The sequence below is a fragment of the Siphateles boraxobius genome, unplaced genomic scaffold (genome assembly GCF_051911475.1).
Source record: "Siphateles boraxobius isolate OS27281-9 unplaced genomic scaffold, OSU_SipBor_1 173, whole genome shotgun sequence".
In the NCBI taxonomy this organism is placed as follows: domain Eukaryota; kingdom Metazoa; phylum Chordata; class Actinopteri; order Cypriniformes; family Leuciscidae; genus Siphateles; species Siphateles boraxobius.
In genome coordinates, this window is record NW_027508781.1 from 180,317 (window position 1) to 204,979 (window position 24,663).

General features: G+C 39.5%; 1 protein-coding gene across 2 annotated transcripts in view; it reads right to left on the bottom strand.

The window, feature by feature from the left end:
* Positions 1-24,663, bottom strand: part of epha10 (EPH receptor A10) — a 220,522-nt gene that overhangs the window by 7,043 nt on the left and 188,816 nt on the right. The window contains exons 9-16 of one of the 2 annotated variants that reach the window (XM_077232541.1): positions 21,654-21,746; positions 19,390-19,475; positions 10,440-10,565; positions 9,664-9,849; positions 5,792-5,853; positions 3,605-3,808; positions 3,160-3,312; positions 1,103-1,293 (exon numbers count right to left, since the gene is read on the bottom strand). In XM_077232541.1, the coding sequence (XP_077088656.1) occupies positions 1,103-1,293; positions 3,160-3,312; positions 3,605-3,808; positions 5,792-5,853; positions 9,664-9,849; positions 10,440-10,565; positions 19,390-19,475; positions 21,654-21,746 (1,101 nt within the window). The remainder of the gene's footprint in view (positions 1-1,102; positions 1,294-3,159; positions 3,313-3,604; positions 3,809-5,791; positions 5,854-9,663; positions 9,850-10,439; positions 10,566-19,389; positions 19,476-21,653; positions 21,747-24,663) is intronic. The other variant, XM_077232540.1, reaches the window with a different exon arrangement.

Consider the following 24,663-nt stretch of genomic DNA (forward strand, 5'->3'; position numbering starts at 1 on the left):
CCGTATGATCCGGTAAGGAATGGGAAGAGGAGGTGCAGGAGATTGAAGAACCATATGATCTGGTGAGGAATAGAAAGAGGAGGTGCAGGAGACAAGAGAACTGTATGATCTGGTGAGGAATGGGAAGAGGAGGTGCAGGAGATGGGAGAACCGTATGATCCGGTAAGGAATGGGAAGAGGAGGTGCAGAGGATTGGAGAACCGTATGATCCGGTGAGGAACAGGAAGAGAAGGTGCAGGAGATGAGAGAAGCATATGATCCGGTGAGGAATGGGAAGAGGAGGTGCTGGAGATGGGAGAAGCATATGATCCGGTGAGGAATGGGTAGAGGAGGTGCAGGAGACAAGAGAACCGTATGATCTGGTGAGGAATGGAAAGAGGAGGTGCAGGAGATGGGAGAAGCGTATGATCCTGTGAGGAATGGGAAGAGGAGGTGCAGGAGACTTAAGAACCATAAGATCCGGTGAGGAACGGGAAGAGGAGGTGCAGGAGATGGGATAACTGTAGGATCCGGTAAGGAATGGGAAGAGGAAGTGCAGGAGACGGGAGAAGCGTATGATCTGGTGAGGAATGGGAAGAGGAGGTGCAGGAGACTAAAGAACCATATGATCCGGTGAGGAACGGGAAGAGGAGGTGCAGGAGACGTGAGAACTGTATGATCCGGTGAGGAATGGGAAGAGGAGGTGCAGGAGACAAGAGAACCGTATGATCCGGTGAGGAATGGGAAGAGGAGGTGGAGGAGTCAGGAGAAGTGTATGATCTGGTGAGGAACGGGAAGAGGAGGTGCAGGAGTCAGGAGAAGTGTATGATCTGGTGAGGAATGGGAAGAGGAGGTGCAGGAGTCAGGAGAAGTGTATGATCTGGTGAGGAACGGGAAGAGGAGGTGCAGGAGACGGGAAAACCGTATGATCCGGTGAGGAACAGGAAGAGGAGGTGCAGGAGACGAGAGAACCGTATGATCCGGTGAGGAATGGGAAGTGGAGGTGCAGAAGACGAGAGAACCGCATGATTCGGTAAGGAATGGGAAGAGGAGGTGCAGGAGTCAGGAGAACCGTATGATCTGGTGAGGTATGGGAAGAGGAGGTGCAGGAGTCGGACAGTACCTGCGTCCCAGGCTGGAAGAGCCGATGCTGTCGGGGCTCCTGATGCTCTTGCTGAGAGCGCTGTGAATCTGAGTGAAGCTCGGCCTCTCCGTTCTCTCCTTCTGCCAGCAGTCAAGCATGAGCTGATGAAGAGACCCGGGACAGTTCACCGGTGCAGGCAGCCGGAAGCCATCCTCGATCGCCTTTATTACCTGTGATCCACACACACACACACACACACACACACACACACACACACACACACACACACACACACACACACACACACACACACACACACACACACACACACACACACACACACACACACACACACACACACACACACAACACACACACACACACAAACAAACAAACAAACAGAAAAAATTGAATATTCTGAATTGGGAGAACACAGAAACAGTGCAGTTTCACAAGCCAGTTTACATCCTAATATTTCTTTATTTTAAATGTTTTTTGTTTGTTTATTGCCAGTTTTAAAATAGATTTTCAATCCTAGATTTTCAGGGCAACTTTTTGACCCACTGTATACATCTTATAAATTATTAGTTATTATTACTCGCTCACTCACTTACTCACTCACTCTCAATCCTAGATTTTTAGATCCACTGTATAAATGTTATAAATTATTTGTACATTGATAAACATCTCATTGCTGCATTTTTTAATTCTATATTCTGGCGAGCTTCCTGTTTTCTCTCAAAGCAATCGTTATCGATTCTGACATTTCTTATAGAAATTAGCAAATGAAATGATTGTTTTATTGCAGAATGTGTCCTTGCCTCCGTCCCTCTATGAGCCTCTGTTTATTAGAAATTCTGAATACCATAAATACACTGCTTAAAATCACTTACAATGGCAACAGAAACTTTATCTACACCACATGAATAAAACGAAAGGTTCTTGCTTTGAACGCATTAATGCCTTTGGCTTTTCCAGCAATCATCCATTCAGCCATAAACATGCAGAAAGCTATAAGAGTTTCACTCTCCTCTTTTTTGTTTAAAACCTTTACGTTGTGAGGCTCGTTAATTCTTAAAGTCTTCATAGTTCTAAATGTGTTTTGTCTCACAGGAGAGAAACAGCTTTGGCCATCTGGTCATATCAGATTATCACAAGCCTTTTACTAATTTCAGAACTGGAAAAAAAAAAAAAAATTATATATATATAATTAAATTAAAAGTTAAATTAAATGAAATAAAATAAGAAATAAAATAAAAATAAAAACATACAAATTAAATAACAAATCATATAAAAGTACACTTTTTTACACTTCTGTTATTCATGCGTTTAATTTTTATGATGCTGTTTTTTTTACATTTTTAGAGACTTTTTTACTGGGGTGTTATGTATTTCAGGGGTTTATTTCAGACACTATGAGGATCTTTGCTGCAGCCATGAAAAAGTGGCCAGTCAGGACACACGCCGAGCCACTTCTGAGTCTGATCGGTCACGGAGCTGAAGTGGACTTGAAGTCAAAGTGAGCGCACACACACACACACACACACACACACACACACACACACACACACACACACACACACACACACACACACACACACACACACACACACACACACACACACACACACACACACACACACACACACACACACACACACACACACTATCTGAGGTCTTTAAAGGCCCTCCATTTAGCTATTTAAAATTTTCAAACAAATGCTTAACTCTTAACTTCACACAACAAAATCCCATCCAGCCAACAGAGAGAGAGAGAGAGAGAGAGAGAGAGAGATAGAGAGAGAGAGAGAGAGAGAGAGAGAGAGAGAGAGAGAGAGAGAGAGAGAGAGAGAGAAGAGAGAGAAAGAGAGAGAGAGAGGGCGAAAAATAATATACATCACAAACAAACGTAAAAGGATTTTAGGGAGATCTAAAGGAGGAGGAAAAGCGAGAGAGAGAGAGAGAGAGATAGAGAGAGAGAGAGAGAGAGAGAGAGAGAGAGAGAGAGAGAGAGAGAGAGAGAGAGAGAAAAGAGAAATGATGCAGAACTGCACAGCTGGTGATTCATCAGAAGAAATACAAAGGGCGAGACGCACGTCTTGGTTGCCCATGTCCCAGTACGGTCTCTCTCCGAAGGACATGACTTCCCACATGACGATCCCGAAGCTCCAGACATCGGAAGCGGAGCTGTAACGGTGATACTGAATGGCCTCCGGAGCCGTCCACAGAACCAAACTCTTCCCTGCGTGCTGGACAAAAAAGGAAAGAAATGTTGATCCGGAAACACATTCAACTAGAAACAGGAAATCAATCTCCTGGAGTGTGTATTGTGCCGTACTGAATCCTGACTTCTGCATTCATTTTAACATAACAGAAGCATAAAGCACTGAGGCGTTCTTAAAATACACCACATACTTGCAAGAACCCGCATAAAAGTTTGATGAACTCTATGAGAGCTGTGCTTTGACTTTCAGAGGAATGTGCTGACTCCCGTCGGGAAGCGTTTGAGAGTGCAATGTTGCATTATGGTAAAACACTCACTAGTGTGCTGTAGACCGCCTCAATCTTGTCGTCCTGCAGCGGTCTGAAGCCTGACACTTTGCAATCCAGACTGCTGTTCACCAGGACTTTATGAGCGGCCAGTCGGCGATGGATAAAACCCATCTCTGTCAGATACTTCATCCCAGACGCCACTCCACTCAACAGATCCACCAGCTGGAGGACCGTCAGCTGACCTTCATGTTTCTGAGAGGAGGAGAGAGGGAGGAGGAGGAAAAGGGGAAAAAGAGGAAAAGGAAGGACAAAGAAAAAGGGAAAAGTCATGTGACCTTTATTTTTATAGTACTTTTTACAATACATATTGTTTCAAAGCAGCTTTACAGAGATAACAGGTAAATAATGCAACAAAGTTTGTTTCTAGAAGAAAATAGCGTCACAGTTTAGCTTAAGTAAATTCAGGGATGATTCATTTTTGTTAATTAAGTTAATTCATATATATAGACGCCAGTGGTGGGCCGTCAGGGTCAGCCAGGCCTTCTCTGCTGGCCTAAACAATATCAGAATCACTGACTTGCACTTCAATATATTTTTTCCATGAATGAGTATTAAATTATTCCCAATAGTCCATTCTCTTAATCTCACAGCTTTTCTCTTAGTTGCGCTGCTTCCAGCATTGTATATTTATTTTAGCGCTTTTATCCAATTATATTTCAGCCATCATGTGTTGCCAGGGTAAAATAAATCTTCCTTGAGGCTTTCAGAATCGACAGTGCGGGCGCCTGTAGCTTAAGGTGAATGGGAATGAAACCGTTGCTTTAACCAATCAGATAATCAGTCCGATTTAATCAGCCAATTAGATTTCGATTTGACTGCACCGGGGCCATCTAGCAGGCGTACAATAACGTCGGCATTTTCACGTCTTTTGATTGGATGGTCAGAGTGCGTACTATTACTGGTAATAGTAAAAAGGCTGAGCTAGCTAACCGCATCTGTAGCGAACTGCAGAAACTAAAATACATTCCTGTAGATTTAATAGTTTTTCAACCCACAAATTAATGTTTCTTTCCCTCCTCGGCCCCCAGCACGTTCAATACTACCGGAAAAAATCCCTTATTCAGCCTTATCCAGCTTAACGCAGAGTCACAGAACTCTATTCGATACAGATAACCTGTAAGTTACACCAGAGTAATTGAAGTCTTTTTGAGGAAAGAAATTAGGATGGATTTTGTGTAAAACATAATCAGTAGTTTTGGTGAGTATAATGCTTTTTTTGTCCCTGTTTTTTCCGTGGTGAATAGGATTTTCTTCTTAATTTTTCTTGTAAATTTATGATCTAATTTTTTTTTCAAACATTTAAACTATTGTAACATAGTTACAATAAGAACCACTGAACACTAACGCACAAGCCGATCTCTCTCGCTCGTTTCTCTCTACCGGCCTTTTCCCAACTCACCGCATTAACCCTATAACTACCGGTGCAAAATAAAAACAGCAATTTCACAACAATTATAGAGAGTCTGTGCGCTGCCACGCTATTAAAAGTTATTAATTCACTGAAGGCCTAGGTGTGAAATGCACGTCCCGCCACTGATAGACACTCTATAGTCATCGTCCAGCTCAGTTCAGTTCTCATATAATGGTGTCAATGCAGACAGATCAATAATATTGTTGAATATTAAATTAAATGTAAAGTAAATGGAAATAAAGAATAGGGCATTCCAAAAGAAAAGAAAAGGGTAAGCAAAGGAGAGAGAAGGAGAAAGGGAAAAGTAACGGAGTAATGAAAAAAGTAAAAAAGTATAGGACATTTGAGAGAAAATGAAGGGGGAAAGGAAAGAATGAATGGTAAATTCGGAGAGGTAAGAAAAGGAAAAAGGAAAGACAAGGAAAATAATTGGACATTGGAAAGGAAATGAAAGGAAAAAGAAAGGAAAACGGAAAATGGAAAGGAAACACAAAAACAGTTCAGAATTGAAGCCCTCAAATATTTATGAGATCTTAGAAGAAATAAATAATTTCACGTCTTTTGAAGAATTTCACTTCGTCTGATAAGATAAAATGCTTAACTTGACTCTCATTGTTTTCTTTTTATCATTACATCACATCTGCACGTTTTGTAATGTAATTTACATATTTCACAAGTACCATTTACTGTACTATTGCAGCATTTTGCATATGATGAATATTAAAGTCAGCAGAACAAACGGATACAGAAACACATTCCCGTACCCGCAGGAAAGCGTCAAGGGCTCCGTTGACCGCGCTCTCCACCACGATCATCATAGTGTTGCCTGCAGCAAAAACACACACACACACACACACACACACACACACACACACACACACACATATGAAGACCTTCGGATCATGTGTTTGTTTAATGCATCAGTGTTGAGAGAGGACAGGATGGGGTCGAGCAGAAAAAAACTTTCATTAAAGTCTAAGTGTTATGTAAGAGATAACGTACAGGCAGACAGAAATTGTAGAGAAATGCATTGATATTTAGAATGATGAAACAATAGATGATATAACCTTAGAGAAATAGAACAAAAAACAATAGAATGATAGATAGACAGATGGCGAGGAAGAAAAATTGACAATAGAACGATAGATATCATAAAATCTAAAGGTATAGTAGCAAAAAATGACTGATTGACAGACACATATAGACAGATAGATAGATAGACAGGCAGATGGATATACGGATGGATAGAGAGATGGATATATACACGGATGGATAGATGGATATATAGATAGACAGACAGACAGATGATGGATAGATAGACAGGCAGATGGATATATGGATGGATATATGTATATATATATACATATACATATAGATAGATAGACAGACAGACAAATAGACAGACGGATGGGTAGACAGACAGAAAATCAAATTAGATAGATAGATAGACAGAGTCGGATAGATAGATAGACAGGCAGATGGATATATGGATGGATGGAAAGATAGATAGACAGACAGAGACAGATAAATAGATTGATAGATAGATAGATAGATAGATAGATAGATAGATAGATAGATAGATAGACAGATAGATCACAATTATCCTATCAGAATGAAGTATTCCAAATGTCTGTCGTGTCTGCATTCCCAGTGAGTGATAGAACGCAGCTCAGAGAAAGATGAGGGAAGTACGCTTCATTAGGGAGGCGGGCAGCAGTAAATCCCCAGGTGTTAGAGAAAGAGAGAGAATGAGAGAGAGAGAGAGAGAGAGAGAGAGAGAGAGAGAGAGAGAGAGAGAGAGAGAGAGAGAGAGAGAGAGAGAGGTAGAGAGAGAGTGAGAAAGAGATCCCTCAATCATGTACTCCAACACCAACAATCTGGAGATTTCAACACCGGCCCAATGAACAGGAGGCTTCACTATCAGTCTGTTCAATCTACCGTCTCCTGCTCCATCACTCAACCCAACCCATCACTCCTCCTCATCCACCCGATCAGAACACCTCCTGCTGGGCTCAGAGCTCTGGGTCTGACACCCAAGCCATGGAGATCTGCTGCTGATGGAGAGGAGACTGTGACTTTCAGGAGGTAAACGCAGAAAAAAATTAGATTTGCAGGTGGAAGTAGAGAAGATTAGAGTAATTAAGGGCCTGCTGTGATTAGGACAGCAATTATTCTAGTGTGAACATCTACTGTTGCGCACGCGCATGCACACACCACACACGCACGCACGCACGCACGCACACAGACACACACAAACACACACACACACACACACACACACACACACACACACACACACACACACACACACACACACACACACACACACACACACACACAACGCACGCACGCACGCACGCACACACTTAAAAAGGCTAATTTAATACCAAAATCTCAATTCATTATTCTCTCCAGAATGCCTCTGAATAAGCAACATCTTAAAACAACAATTAAAACAAAAATCAATTCAGTTTTGTTGACCAATTACAATATACATTTAAATAAAGGAATATTTAAATGGAGATTTTCTCTTGACATACTAGTACTAGACATACTCTACCTTCCACACTGCACAGCTCATCAGACCACTGATGAAAACTACGAGTCAAAACTGGAGGGTGATTCTGAGGACTAATGCAGGTAATTCTCTCTAACACACAATCTCAAAGCATCTCTTCACTTCAATTATGTTCTGCATGTGGAATCAATGTGAGTAATTCCTTCAGCACAAACACACAAAGTCCCAGACTAATATCAGTTCTTTAATTCAGCGAATCTGCTCGAGGTCTTCCCTCTCTCCAAACACCTTCATCATCCCTCGCCCCCTTCGGCAAGAACACACTCGGCAAATCCATCTATCAGCTTTATCTCCAGGAGCATCCCATCGATCAGTCTAAAGATGGATCTGTTCTCCGAGTGGGATTCGGGATTCTCCAGTCCTGATAACATCTCCTGCTTCTCATCGTCTCTGATCCTTCACCTCTGACGCTCATCCATCCTACAACTATCGACCCTCTCCTTCCTTTCTTTTCTGGCACTTTTATTCTGGACCGGCCCATTTATTCAGGGATCCACTTCCCAATAAACCATCTAATCAATGACTTATCATTCTCTTTTCCATTACTGCAACGGGACAAGCGGCTCATCCCTCCTTTATTCCTTTTCAATGGATGGACATCCCATCTATTCCGCCCCCTGAATCTCTTTCAGGTGACGGCCATTAAATCCCTAATTCCCCTCGTTCTTTGTCTTTCCCTATCCTGCGAGGAACATCCCAATCACTCTTTCCATACATCTCTCTTTTCTTCACAGTCTCTCTGTCTCTACCATAGACTGTAAAAAAGATTGGGTTTATGACCTATACTGGGACCAATATTAGGGGGCGATCAAGACTCTGGGTTTATGAGCTATACTGGGACCAGACACCAGGGGGTGATCGAGACTCTGGGTTTATGAGCTATACTGGGACCAGACACCAGGGGGTCATCGAGACTCTGGGTTTATGAGCTATACTGGGACCAGCCACCGGGGGGTGATCGAGACTCAGGGTTTATGAGCTAAACTGGGACCAGACACCAGGGGGCGATCGAGACTCAGGGTTTATGAGCTATACTGGGACCAGACACCAGGGGGCGATTGAGACTCTAGGTTTATGAGCTATACTGGGACCAGACACTAGGGGGTAATCGAGACTCAGGCTTTATGAGCTATACTGGGACCAGACACCAGGGGGTGATCGAGACTCAGGGTTTATGAGCTATACTGGGACCAGACACCAGGGGTCGATCGAGACTCAGGGTTTATGAGCTATACTGGGACCAGCCACCGGGGGGCGATCGAGACTCAGGGTTTATGAGCTATACTGGGACCAGACACCAGGGGGGGATCAAGACTCTAGGTTTATGAGCTATACTGGGACCAGTCACCGGGAGGCGGTCGAGACTCAGGGTTTATGAGCTATACTGGGACCAGCCACTGGGAGGCGATCGAGACTCAGGGTTTATGAGCTATACTGGGACCAGACACCAGGGGGCGATCGAGACTCTAGGTTTATGAGCTATACTGGGACCAGCCACCGGGGGGCGATCGAGACTCAGGGTTTATGAGCTATACTGGGACCAGCCAACGGGGGGCGATCGAGACTCAGGGTTTATGAGCTATACTGGGACCAGCCACTAGGAGGCGATCGAGACTCAGGGATTATGAGCTATACTGGGACCAGACACCGGGGGGTGATCGAGACTCAGGGTTTATGAGCTATACTGAGACCAGACACCGGGGGGCGATCGAGACTCAGGGTTTATGAGCTATACAGGGACCAACCACCGGGGGGCGATCGAGACTCAGGGTTTATGAGCTATACTGGGACCAATACTGGGGGGCGATCGAGATTCAGGGTTTATGAGCTATACTGGGACCAGACACCGGGGGGCGATCGAGACTCAGGGTTTATGAGCTATACTGGGACCAGACACCGGGAGGCGATCGAGACTCAGGGTTTATGAGCTATACTGGGACCAATACTGGGGGGCGATCGAGATGCTTTGACTTCACTTTTCAGCACTTGTGCGGCACGCTTGGTCTTGACTGACCATACATCTCTCATTATTCCCCCGATCTCTCTGTCTCGACTGACCTCTGGTAATGACTCCCTCCAGACGCACGATGTTGGCGTGGTCAAACTGTCCCAGAATTCCCGCCTCGCTAAGGAAGGAGCGTCTCTGTTTCTCCGAGCATCCGGAGCGGAGCGTCTTTATGGCCACGGGAAGCTCGCGTTTGCTGGGAAGCTTCAGGCAGCCACGACACACCTCGCCGAAGTCTCCTGCACAGACAAGAGGTCAAAGGTTATTTGTTAATTAAAGGAATGGTCACACAAAGTGCAGATTCTGACACTACTCACAGTACCGTATACTTAAAAAATTGGTGTAAAAACAATATTCACTTACTTACAAAGAAATAGCAAGTGAAGTAAATGTGAAATTTTGAAGTAATTAGTATTTTCATTTTCCAATAATCTTTTTAATTTACAATTTCAAAAAATAACTTGTTACAGTGTATAATTAATATAAAGATAGATATATATTTACCTAAAAAAAGAGAAAAAATTAAGCAATTAAGTTTATATATGTTTAAAAGTCTGAATGTTTTCTGGTACACTGCAATTTTTCTTCCCCGGTTTTTCGTTCTTGTTTTCCAGCAAAATTTTCTAAAATAACGAAAAGAGGAATCTTGCAAAACACACACATTACGAGAACGAGTCTTTCAGTGAACATATCGTTTTGGTCTAAAAAAAAAAACGATATGTTTAACGAAAAGAGGAATCTTGCAGAACACACACATTACGAGAACGAGTCTTTCAGTGAACAGAAGTATTGTGGTGTTTTATGATGTGTTTGGTGTGATCATCAGCACCTGTGTGGACGATCCTCTCGATCTTGATGCTGGAGATGTCCAGCTCTTTGGCAAAGGCATGAACAGCCTGGAGAAGATCTTCACACGTCTCCGGGTCAATGTAGGTCCTTCTGGTTGGGATTTTAACTGAAATGTAAGAAAAAGTTCTCATTAGTGCAGCTTACTAAATCAAGGATCACTAATATTTAAGCGACTAAAAATTCTGTATTATACAGACCAGACAAGTAATTTGGCGCTGTCAATTTGTAAAGAAAAAGTACACGCCTGCGCACATACTGTATATATTCGAACACCCAAAACCTACAGACTGAACATGTAATATGCATGTGCATGCCGTCACCGTTCTCACAGATTCACGTTTTTGAAGTTTATACAGAGATAATAATGTTTTTCAAACATTTTCAAAACTTCCACCTTGGGTCCTTTTTCAGAGTTTGTGTTCTCGAGCCACCAAACACTGTTGTCGGGCAAATTAACGGCCAGAACACATTAAAAGTTTTTCTGTCTTTAGTTATAACGGTATCGTGTTTGCGGCCCCTTAGTTAATAATAAATGATCTTTACAACGGAAGCGAATATATAAAAAACTAACTTTATCTGGACAATAACTTTATTCTAGAGCTGCTGTAAAGCCAAAACAATATCTGTTACTTTTATTTCATATTATCACTGTAAAGCTGCTTTGAAACAATCTATATTGTTAAAAGCACTATATAAATGAAGGTGACTTGACTATTATTATTGATGAAATGGGTGAAAAACTGCCACAGACCATATATGTTATATATATATATAGGTGCTGGTCATATAATTAGATTATCATCAAAAAGTTGATTTATTTCAAGAATTCAACTTAACAGGTGAAACTATATCATATAGACTCATTACATGCAAAGTGAGATATTTCAAGACTTTATTTGTTATAATTTTGATGATTATGGCTTACAGCTTATGAAACTCACAAAATCAAAATCCCAGAAAATTAGAATATTACATGAAATCACACAGTAATTACACAGGAATACCATGGTCATTGAATCAGGTTTTGGTTCTTTTGGCAGTGTGGACAGGTGCAAATCCTGCTGGAAAATGAAGGAAGCATCTCCATAAAGCTTGTCTGCTGTAGGGAGCATGAAGTGGTCTGGAAATGTCCTGGTAGACGGCTGCGTTGAGTGAACAGCACAGTGGACCAACTCCAGCCGATGACATGGCTCCCCAAACCAACACAGACTGTGGAAACTTCACACTGGACTTCAAGCATCTTGGATTGTGTGCCTCTCCGTTCTTCCTCCAGACTCTGGGACCTTGGTTTCCAAATTAGATGCAAAATTTGCTCTCATCAGAAAAGAGGACTTTGGTCCACTGTGCTTTATTGAATCCAGAGTCAATGCAGCCGTCTACCAGGACATTTTCAGAGCACTTCATGCTTCCTTCATTTTCCAGGAGGATTTGCACCTGCCCACACTGCCAAAAGAACCAAAACCTGGTTCAATGACCATGGTATTCCTGTGTAATTACTGTTTGATTTCATGTAATATTATAAATTTCTGGGATTTTGATTTTGTGGGTTTCATAAGCTGTAAGCCATAATCATCAAAATTATAACAAATAAAGTCTTGAAATATATCACTTTGCATGTAATGAGTCTATATAATATATTAGTTTCACCTGTTAAGTTGTATTCTTGAAATGAATCAACTTTTTGATGATATTCTAATTATATGACCAGGACCTGTATATATATATATATATATATATATATATATATATATATATATATATATATATATATATATATATATATATATATATATATATATATATATATCTGTTCACAAAAATCTGATTCGTCTTTCAGATCGTGACAGTACACACTGTTATTTTGCAAGTGATGAAATCTGAACTGACTTTCTCATACGAGAACCGAGAGTTGCTGTCAGTGTGAAAAGAGAAGACGGAAATTTCCTCTCAGCTTACGTCCATCACAACATCTCAAAACATGCATGAGAGAACATGAGCGGAAATAGGCATTTCAGACATTCATGCGTGTGCTGTGTGTAAATGTGCTAAAGCATTAACTCTTTTATATTTATATAAAAAATAATTTTTTTGTGTTCGTGTTTTTTCGTGTTTTATATTTATGTACATTGTTGGTTCTTTGTGTGTACGCATGTTGAAACACAAGCAACAAAACTTTCCACATGGGAATGATAAAGTAGTCAAGGTCAAGTCACAACACACTGTCGGAGGAAATGGGTTTGTTTGATTAACCAACATCCTGGAGTTCAACATTTAGTTAAACAGATCCACTACCATCTAGAACGGCATCATGGCACTGAGTTTTAATGGACAAGCACTACTAAAATATATATAATCTAGTTATATACATCCATCCATCCATCCATCATCTTCCGCTTATCTGGGGCCGGGTCGCGGGGGCAGCAGTCTAAACAGAGATGCCCAGTATTCCCTCTCCCTTGACATTTACTCCAGCTCTTCTGGGGGAATACCGAGGCCTTCCCAGGCCAGCCGGGAGACATGATCCCTCCAGCGTGTCCTAGGTCTTCCCTGGGGTCTCCTCCTGGTGGGACGCGTCCAGGAGGCGTCCGGAACAGATGCCCGAGCACATCAGCTGGCTCTCGATGTGGAGAGGAGCAGCTCTACTCCGAACTCCTCCCAAGGGACAGAGCTCCTCATCCTATCTCTAAGGGATCGCCCAGCCACCCTGCGGAGAAACCCCTCGTTTTGGCCACCTGTATCCGGGATCTTGTCCTTTCGGTCATGACCCACAGCTCATGACCATAGGTGAGAGTAGGAACGTAGACTGACCAGTAAATCGAGCGACAGACCGGTACATCGACCGCATTACAGCAGAAGCTGCACCTATCCGTCTGTCAATCTCAAGTCAAGTCAAGTCATTTCAAAGTCAAGTCAAGTCATTTTATTTATATAGCACATTTAAACGAACGACAGTTGACTCAAAGTGCTTTACACATTAGAGCAGGAAAGACAGAAACAATATGCCTTAAAATTACATACATTGTAAAAAATTACATAAAGATTACATACATAAATAAAAATATATATTTTTTAAAGAGAATTAAAAGCAAGAGAATAAAAGTATGTTTTCAATTTTGTCTTAAAACTGACAATTGTATTACAAGACTTAATATGAAGTGGGAGGGAGTTCCAGAGTCTAGGGGCAATTACAGAAAAGGCTCTGTCCCCTCTGGTTTTAAGGCGTGTCTGGGGAATGGCAAGAAGCTGTTGGGTTGTAGACCTGAGTGATCTGGCGGCAGAGTAGGTGGACAGAAGCTTAGAAATATACAAGGGGCTTGACCATGTAAAGCTTTAAAAACAAAAAGTAAAACTTTAAAATCAATTCAAAATTTCACTGGTAACCAGTGAAGCTCAGCTCAAACTGGAGTTATGTGCTCAAACTTTTTAGTACCAGTGAGGAGTCTTGCAGCAGCGTTCTGAACTAACTGAAGTCTATTTAAATTATATTTGGTTAGACCTGTGTACAGTGAATTGCAGTAGTCTAAGCGTGAGGTGATAAAAGCATGAATGACAGTTTCAAGATCTTTCTTAGATAACAAGTACTTCAGCTTAGCTACTGTTCTAAGCTGATAAAAACTGCCTTTAACAACAGAGCTAACTTGCTTATTAAAATTGAGAGAACTATCGGAAATGACACCTAAATTTCTGACCTGATTCTGCAAATTGGATGACCAAGGGCCAAGGTCGTTGCTCCGGTGTTTTGTATGGGTAGGTGATCCGAATAAAATCATCTCTGTTTTCTTGGTATTCAACTGGAGGAAGTTTTCTGCCATCCAGGATTTAATGTCTTACATACAGCTAAAAATAGTTTCAATAGATGTGGAGCAACCAGGAGAGATAGGTAAAAACACAAATGTATCATCGGCATAACAGTGGTATCTTAAGTTGTGCTTTTCAAGGATAGTGCCAAGGGGCAGCATGTATAGGGAAAATAGCAGGGGGGCAAGAACTGATCCTTTGGGGACGCCATATTTAATATCTACTGGAGGGGATGATTTAGCTCCCAGTTTGACAGAGAATGATCTCTCTGTCAAATACGATTTAAACCAACGTAGGAAGGGGCCCTGTAGTCCAACACTATTTTGCAAACGATCAATAAGAATCCCATGATCTATTGTGTCGAAGGCAACGCTGAGGTCCAAGAGGATAAGTAATGCACTTGATCCAGAGTCAATAGTAAGAAGTATGTCATTATAAACTTTAATAGGCGGATTCAGTGCTATAGAGGGCTCTGAAACCAGATTGAAATTTATCCAACATGTTAAAACTCGTCAAGAAAGAGGAGATCTGCTGGAAAACTGCTTTTTCCAAAATTTTAGAAATAAAAGATAATTTAGAAATGGGTCTAAAATTTGTAGGGTCGTTGTGATCAAGATTGGGTTTTTTCAACAGTGGCTCTACCACTGCGTGCTTAAAACCAGAGGGATTAAGGGAAGGATAACGGGATCTTCCGAACAAGACCCCCAGATACTTGAACTCCTCCACTTGAGGCAGGAACTCTCCACCAACCTGAAGCCGGCAAGCCTCCCTTTCCGACTGAGAACCATGGCCTCGGACTTAGAGGTGCTGACTCTCCATAGTTATATATAGTTATATACAGTATACACCAATATAGTGCATATAGTTCTCCTCAAATCTCTTTCCTATCTAGTTGTCAAATAAACCTTCTATTGTATATTACGAATATATATTTGGCTCCATTTTCTCTTTTGCAAGTCACTTTGGATTAAAGCATCTGCTAAATGCATAGATTAAAATATAGTTCAGTATAATTACTACATAGATAGATTTATTTAGGTGCATTTATTGAAACAAAAAAATCTGGTATAAAAATATTTTTTTATTAATGCGCAGTATTCTGCTCGTACAGGTCCAACTCTGAAATGTGCTTATGAATCCAGATCAGGATCTCATAACAGCTTATTGATCTCGATCTCACATACATACACATACTTAAGAATACAATTACAAAGCAGATTAAAGGAGCTCCATCATGAGCGCGGATCAGGATCGAACACAGGAATGAGGGATTTCTAGCTCAAGTATTCACATGTTATTATAGTGATTTAGAGTTCAGCTCAGATCACAGACACTTTCATACACACACACACACACACACCAAATATACAGTGATAAACACACTCTTGAAAATAAAGCTTTATCAATGTTTACATGAAGAGCCTTTAACATCTACAGAATCTTTCCATCGCACAAAAAGTTCTTAATACTGGAAAAGATTCTTTAGCTTATTAAAATGTTCTTCACACTCAGAATCACTTTAGTCACTGGAAGGTTCTTTAGGGAACCAGAAAATGGTTCTTCTATGGCATTACTGTGAAAACCCTGTTTTGGAGGCTTTATTTTTAAGAATGTAATATTTGTTTGTAAAACACACAGCAAACAACCAGTTTCAGATGTAACATGAAATCTGCAAATATTCTAATGCATTTTAAATTTGGTTACAATTATTTATAAGATATAATGCGTTATAATGTACATCATGAATACCTGTACAATGCACACATAAAATGTACACATAAAAGCTTTAATTAAAGTGTTACCATACTTGGCTAATATTGACTCAAACTGATGTTTTGTTCCGATTAAATCTGAAATTGATGAAAAATCACAGTCTGCAAATGTTGAAAGAGCTACGTGAAAAAGTCTTGTTTAGTTGATCCAAATGGTCTAAAAAACTCATAAATATATTTCTACGCTGTGAACTTAGTAAACTTTGGCAAACGAGTTTGAGAGCGACACCGAGCGACACAATCTGAGCGAATCCAGAATCACTGCATTTACAGCAGAAGAAATCAGCCCATTATTACAGTACATTTCACAATTCTTATAGTGCATTGCAGGACATTATTATAGAGCACAAGTTCTGCAGCCAGCTTTGAGTTTATAATATTACGGCATGATTTATGTATGGTCTAGTTTCTGACAAAGAAATACAGTATGTATTATACTGAATAAAAACAGTAATTGATGGGTTTTTTTGCTTGGCATTTTTTGTCTTGCATTTCATTAAAAATTTTGAAACATTCTTAAATCAAGATACATTTACTGGAGAAGAAAATGATTGATAAAATTATGAAAATGAAGTGAGTTTGAGCTTAAAACAAGAACAAATATCTGTCAGTGGAGTCAGAAAAAACATCTAGTTTTCCCTTTGAATGAAGTTTATTTTTCTCCCCTAAATGTATCTTGATTTAAGAATGTTTAGATATTTGTACTGAAAACAAAAGAAAAATACTGAGGAACAACACGCACAGACACACACTGACAGACAATCCCACAGATACTCTCTCTCACACACACACACAAACTCTCTCTCTCTCTCTCTCTCTCTCACACACACACACACACACACACACACACCGACAGACAATCCCACAGATACTCTCACACACGCACAGACACACACTGACAGACAATCCCACAGATACTCTCTCTCACACACACACACACACACACACACACACACACACACACACACACACACACACACACACACACACACACACACACACACACACACACACACACACACACACTCTCTCTCGCTCTCTCTCTCTCTCTCTCTCTCTCTCACACACACACACACACACACTGACAGACAATCCCACGGATACTCTCACACACGCACACACACACACGCACGCACGCACGGGCGCGCGCGCGCGCACACACACACACACACACACACACACACACACACACACACACACACATATATATTCTCCAGAGGAATGCTTTTTCAGATTTAGTTCTTCAGACAGTTGTGTCCCAAACACAGCGAAGTAAATCTCCACAAAATAACAAGCACGAACCCTGTTCATAGATGTCACCTACGGCACTAGAAATAGAACGCCGCCATATTGACGGCGATCTCGCCCGGTATGGCCGGACAAACTGCCCATTTGAATGAGAGAGAAAGACAGAGATACATGGATAAAATTTTAATTTTAGGCTCCGATCCTTAATTGTTACCCCCAGTTTTCTTTTGTCCTTTATTATCTGCCCCAGACTTGCCCCAATTTGCCTTCCATGATATATATATTTATCTTGTACATAACCCCTCCCATACAGTGGGGATCGCTTGAAGGCTTTTAAAAGTACAGACGCGTATCAATATGCTGTTGCTGGATGGGTAACAAACGTCAAAGTGCGGCACCCGACCACCAAGGATTTATATTTAATCATGGGGAATGTAGGTATTATAAAAATAATTTGGTGGTAGTTTGCTCTGACTAGGTAGCGAGTTGTTAGCTAGCTAAGTGGCTCAGCTGGTAGCTTGCCAGCTGTTAGCAACGGCTCACGGCTAGCTGTCATTAATCTGGATTAGGCCTGTCGCGATAGTCTATAAATCAATTAATCGCACGATAAAAAAATGAGCTTGATAATTTTTCCGGCCGCGATAATTTCCATTTGCATACTTGTTTGTTTTCCTCGTCTCTCTCTCTCTCTCTCTCTCTCTCTCTCTCTCTCTCTCTACCAAAGAGACTGGATGACAACTCTGTTTAAGACATAACCGACATATTTTACTGAATACTCTCCAAAACTGAAATTTAAACAATGTTGTGTGTATTTGTCCATTCAGACACGAAACAGAGCTCAGTTCATTACTCGCGCGCTGTATAGGGGTCTATGGCTGCACGCTTCGGGTCGAGTGTGTGCGCACAGAAAGATGAGAGATGATGATACAATATGAGACATTTCTTCTATCCTTTTCTTTTGGTATAGAATAAAATACCAGTTCGGTGTTCCTCTTTCGGCTGTTGTTGCAGCTAACTGCACAACACATTGCAGGCATTACTGAGACCGTCGGTCGTCAAGATGCGGCGCAAAGCTACAGTGACGTCATGTGACCCGAACGAGTACATGCATGCGAGTTTGCATAATCTATAGCATTAAATCCACAGTCTGCGGTTTCACACACTCTCACAAACACAGTGCGTCTCAGTGATTTCATAATATCAGTTAAAGCTCTGATCCTAGCATTGTTTCTGGGTCATCCAAAAATACGCAAATAAAACAAACAGAACCCGCATGCAGGACGAGAAGAGCTTATAGAAGCTGGTGGAAGAACAGATCAGTAAAACAAACGGAAGTGGGAGAAAGAGAGATCGTTCACGACGGGTCACGGAGCCAGAACCAGAGAATATCTGAGACGAGGCTGATGGGATTTTATGATTTATTGTAGTTAATACAAGCACAACACTGATGCTTTGAAACATCTCTACTCTTGCTCTCAGGACAAAGAAAGCCTTGCATCAACATGCTGTGTTTACAAATAAACTAAATTAATATTTATCACATATAAACAAATCTTTGTCTGTTCTTCCAACTGTATACATTATGAGTCCATCCTGGATTAATGGGGACATCTGCATGTTAAATACTATAGATCCGAATGAAAGCATGCACATATAAGTGTATGAGTCTGTTATTCGTCCTGCATTCTTCACACACTGTATAGATGCGCTGTGAGACTGACCTGCACAGGTGAAGTGTGTGTTCATCGTCTCAGCAGATTTAATGCTTCTACTGCAATGCTCAATACTCAATACGTGTGTATATACTGAAATGCATTCATTTGCGAAACTGAATATGGTGTGTGTGTGTGTGTGCGTGTGTTCAGAGACTCGTTCTTCTCTTCATCTCAGGAGTGTGTGAAACATGATAATGGACTCCAGCATTAGACAGGCTGATGTAAAAGCACGTACATGGACTTAGACGTTAATGCAGTGCCACTTTAATCTCTCTCTATCACAGATTCTCTCTCTCCTTATCTCTCAGTCTGTGATGAGCTTTATCCATTACCACCTTCAGAAGTAAAGCCACAGTCCTGTAGATTATTGTGTGAAGCAGAAACACATCATACTCACACTGGAAGTAGAGCTCCTCGTCTCCCTCCTGACTGGCTTTACTGTAACCACACTGTCTGAGGGACAAAACAAGATCACAGGCATTACTAACAACTCATGCTGAAGAAAATAACACTTCAGTTACCGGCTGGAAGGAAATGACAAAACAGCACTTACAATGACAACCACTGGTATATTTAAGAAATTTATTAATATGTCTGACCTGCCTTCTAAAACAAACTTTAACTGACTAAACTTGCTAATGATAATGGACTATATGGACGGCCACTTTCTGGTTTTAGATAAAAAAATTGATGAAACAGCACTTAAAATAACAACACGTATATTGACGTTATTTATGAAAATGACTGTTCTAAACAAAACTGTAACTGACTGAACTTGCTTATGATAATTATTTCCCTTGAGACAATTTTTTTTATCACAATCAATAGTTTAAAGAATCTGTTCACCCAATAGTGAACAATCTGTCATTATATATGAACAATTTTAAATGTGTTTTAATATTCATCATAAAACTGACCCAGACACTTCAAAAAAAATAAAAATTAAGTTTTTGCTTAGTATTTCAGGGAGGAAATGACAAAACAGCATTTAAAATTACAACACATATATTGAGGATATTTATGAACATTGCCATCAGAACAAAACTGTAACTGACTGAACTTGCTTATGATAATTATTTCCCTAGAGACTATTTTTTAGTCATTATATACTGTATGAACAATTTTAAATGTGCTGGACTGGAACTATCAAGATTCACCATAAAACTGACCCAGACACTGCAAAAAAAAGTTTCTCCTTGGAAAAGTTCTTGTTTTCCAGCATACTTATGTAAACATTCTTAAATCTAATAATCTAAAAAACATCTAATAAAAAGCAAGACAAAAACACTGAGGAAGAACATCATTTATTGCAGTGAACTATATTTCTGTCTTTTGAAGACTTGTGATAGGTTTGTGTGAGAAACAGACCAAATTAAAAAAATAATTAACAGATAATCGTCCATTACAGTGAAATGATCTTGAGAACCTGATCAGTTCAGAATGGTTTTGTAAATCAACCAGTGAAGAAATCTGAATGTCTGATTCATGAACAAATCATTGCTGCTTCTCTTATGATTTTTCAGGGAATAACGACAAAAAGCTCTCATATTGCATCAGAAGACAAAACAAGAGTCATATGGATAATTTTTATGGTGTTTTTTGTTGTTGTAACTTTCTGAATTTGACAGTCCTCACTCATTCTCATTACACTGAAAGAGTGGCTGAGATTGCACAGAAGTCACAATAAAGTGACAAACAAAATGAGAAAACTTTAATTTTGGATTGAACTATCCATTTAAGATGGTGAAAAACAACATCCCTCTTCAGTTAAAATCATTAAGAGATTTTATCTCAGGTCACGGTGTAAATGTAGCTATTTCCTGGTGAACCGCTGATCTGACAGTTGTAGTGTGTGTGTGTGTGTGTGTGTATGTGTGTGTGTGTGTGTGTGTGTGTGTGTGAGAGTGTGAGTGACGAATCAGGCACCGCAGGATCCTATGGCATTCGGACGATTTTACATTGTGGATTAATGTGACGGAGACACTGGAGAAAGACATGCACCACAGGAGGGATTAGAGAATAGTTGTATATAGAATAAAAATAAAAAAATAACATGATTTCTGTATTATAATCCTTTTTGTTTATGTATTATTCTTTATTTATTTAATTATTATTGTTTTATGTAATCATTATTTGTGCTATATTTAGTCATAAATATATATAATATTGTCTCAGGCATCTGATTAGAGCATTCAGCATCTCCTCTAATAAGCTGTCGTACAGAGAAAGACTCATGCAGGTCGAGACACACACACACAAACGTTTTTTTAACAGGGTTTGATCTCTGACCATCTTTACACCTGAGATCTGCTGGATGACTCAATACAGGTTTAATCGGTCCAAAGTGTGTTTGTGACACTCATAAAACAGAGCATGGAACACCAAGTCATGAGTTAAATAAGATAAAAACATTTGTCGCATACATACATACATAAACAAACAAACTTACAAACAAAAAATTATAGCACCTTTCCTGAGCAACTGGTTGCTTTGCATGGAAATTTAGCAATTACTTTTAAAATAATTTGCCATGATAGAGTGGTTAAGGGATTATTTTGAGTTTATGAGACGGATGATAATAGCAGGTGTAAACAAAGCCTCTCTTAGGAAACGTTAAAGACGGGACAAGCGAGAGAAGGAGAAACTCAGGCATGCCTGTACCTGGAGTGAGGAAGAGGAGGATGAGGAGGAGGAGAAGAGGAGGAGAGCAGAACCACATGAGTACGAGATACACTGGAAGTTCTGGCGAAACCACTAAAGAAGAGAAGGAGGAAGGCCTCACTGTTGGGTCATTCAAACCGATCTCACAGCAATTCGTACAAATTTTTAAGAGCTGCCAAATTCGCATAAATTTGTACAAATGACCTACCCCTGACCCTGCCCCTACACATCACGTGGGTTTAGACAAATTGTACGAAGTCTTACGAATTAGCCACCTTTTGATCACTCGCATTTGTAAAAATTGGTCATGAGATATCGTTGGGTCATTGCAGGAAGTGATGACACCACTTCCCATCACACCAGCTAAGTGCTTAGTTGGGGACATTTAATTTAATATTCATCAATATTATTGATCTGCCTGCATTGACATCATTATATGAGAACAACATTATATTACAACAAAAATTAAAAATCAATTAAACAAAGCTGAACTGTGAAGCTATTTTCTTTTTGAAACAAACTTTGTTAACCCTCTGGGGTCCTATGTGTTTTTGGGGTCCTGGAGATGTTCTGACATGCTCTAACATTTGTGCTTTTTTCAGTTATTTATAAACATGTTAATGGCAAAGGTGTAAATTCACTTTATATAGCACAAACAGGGCTACCATAATATGTTAGCAAGATGTATGTACATGTTTGTATTTTTGAGAGAATATTGTTTATGCATGGTTATTGAAAAAACTAAAACTTAAAGTCTCTGAAATAAGGCCACAAAACACATACTAAATATGTGTCCACAAGACTTTTGACTAATGGATGTTCTCGCCTAGGATTTTTGCTTCAAACGATCTGAAAATCATCCTTCCAAATCATTCACATAAAACAATACATTGATTTAAATTTAGTAAAACACTTATTGTTTGGAAAGGCAATATGCAAAATGGGCGTGACTCATGTATAATGGTCTGATTCACACCTGTGAAGACAAAAGACCTGCTTAATGAGCCTGCATAATGAGCTTTTCACAGGTGTGTCACTGAGCCACAAGACAGAATACAAGGACACAAGAAAAGAAATGTGTATATATACTACAAAATTGGTTCACAGTTGGAAACATCTATAAAAAAGTGTTTTTCCACTTGTATTTTTGCTTGCAAATTGTATAATATCCAAGGTGAACATTTCTAGTAATTGTGTAGTTAATTCTCATACTGTATTTTCAGAAAGTTTTGGATATGTATCCTCTCCCCAAATTTGTCACTAATAAAACACAATACAAATAATTTGAAGAGAAGGCTTATATTGACCTTTTAAGATTTTGTTTACATCTACCTTGTAAATATATTATTTGCTATTTTATTAAAAAGGTTACAATTACAGCAACAATTAAAATAACAATATTTCAAGTGTAATATTTCTTTGTAAAAACTAAAGTATACATTTTATCATACATATTTCAAAGTTAAGGATTCATTAGTTTGAATAAAGCCTACATTGGAACAAACACTATAATAGCATCCTAGTTGATGACTTTATTTTTGACAAAACAAACATAGCCTAATATATTTAACATTTGAGCAGAAATTGGTGAACAAAAGCTTATTCAATGTGGCAGTAGTCTATAGTTTAGGCTACAGTAAACAGTTAATAATCTATCCAAAAACTAGTCAACGAAATGTTGTCTTTCATATTTCTTCTGTAACATAGGCATATCGTTTGTTGTTTTTATGATAGCCTATATTAGGGCATATAAATATTAATTTGCAGTTTAATACGTTGCTAATACAACGACATTTTAACGTTATTTCAACAAATTTCAGTCGATTTTCACTCATCTCAGATAGCAATAGGGTTTGGTAAAAACTGTTCAGTTCATTCATTCACACACAGACGCGATTCATATTTAAACAGTCTTTTTGCGGTTTACATACACTATGATATCGCAATTAGAACACTAATAAAAAAACTTACTTCTCAGATGGATATTTCATATTTCTTTGTAAAAACTAAAGTATACATTTTATCATACATATTTCAAAGTTAAGGATTCATTAGTTTGAATAAAGCCTACATTGGAACAAAGACTATAATAGCATCCTAGTTGATGACTTTATTTTTGACAAAACAAACATAGCCTAAATAATATATAGAACATTTGAGCAGAAATTGGTGAACAAAAGCTTATTCAATGTGGCAGTAGTCTAGTTTACAGTAAACAGTTAATAATCTATCCAAAACTAGTCGACGAAATGTTGTCTTTCATATTTCGTCTGTAACATAGGCATGTTGTTTTTTGTTTTTATGAGCCTATACTAGGGCATACATATTAATTTGCAGTTTAATACGTTGCTAATACAAAGACATTTTAACGTTATTTCAACATATTTCAGTCGATTTTCACTCATCTCAGTATAGCAATAGGGTTTGGTAAAAACTGTTCAGTTCATTAATTCACACACAGACGCGATTCATATTTAAACAGTCTTTTTGCGGTTTACATACACTATGATATCGCGATTAGAACAATAATAAAAAAAAACTTACTTATCAGATGGATCCGTTGCTTCTCGAAATGAAAAAAAAAACAGTACATGTTCTGAGGTAAATGTCCCAGGATTATTCCTCACACAGCCTCGCAAGAAGAAATAGGCTACATTAATCTGATGATTACATTTGTTGGGTTATCGCGTTTATGAGGGGCGTTGACACTTTGCATGTGTTGCTTCAGATCATTTGCGTTTGAATACCGCGCGCGCTCTCCGTGGGCGTGTCAGATTAGCAGAATAATGAGCTAAGAGAACGATAATGAGATCGGCTGACACCTCTCTCTTTTTTAATAGATTACATAAACAGAGAATATTTATTTTAGTTTTGAATTAGATATTTTAAAAGTACAAACTTAAATGATAATAAAGATATATTGCTCGTGCTTGTGTGAATAGTATTCGCTGAGCTTTGTTTAAGTTTAGAGACGTGCACCAGAAAAAAATTTAACGGAGACAGAGAGGCA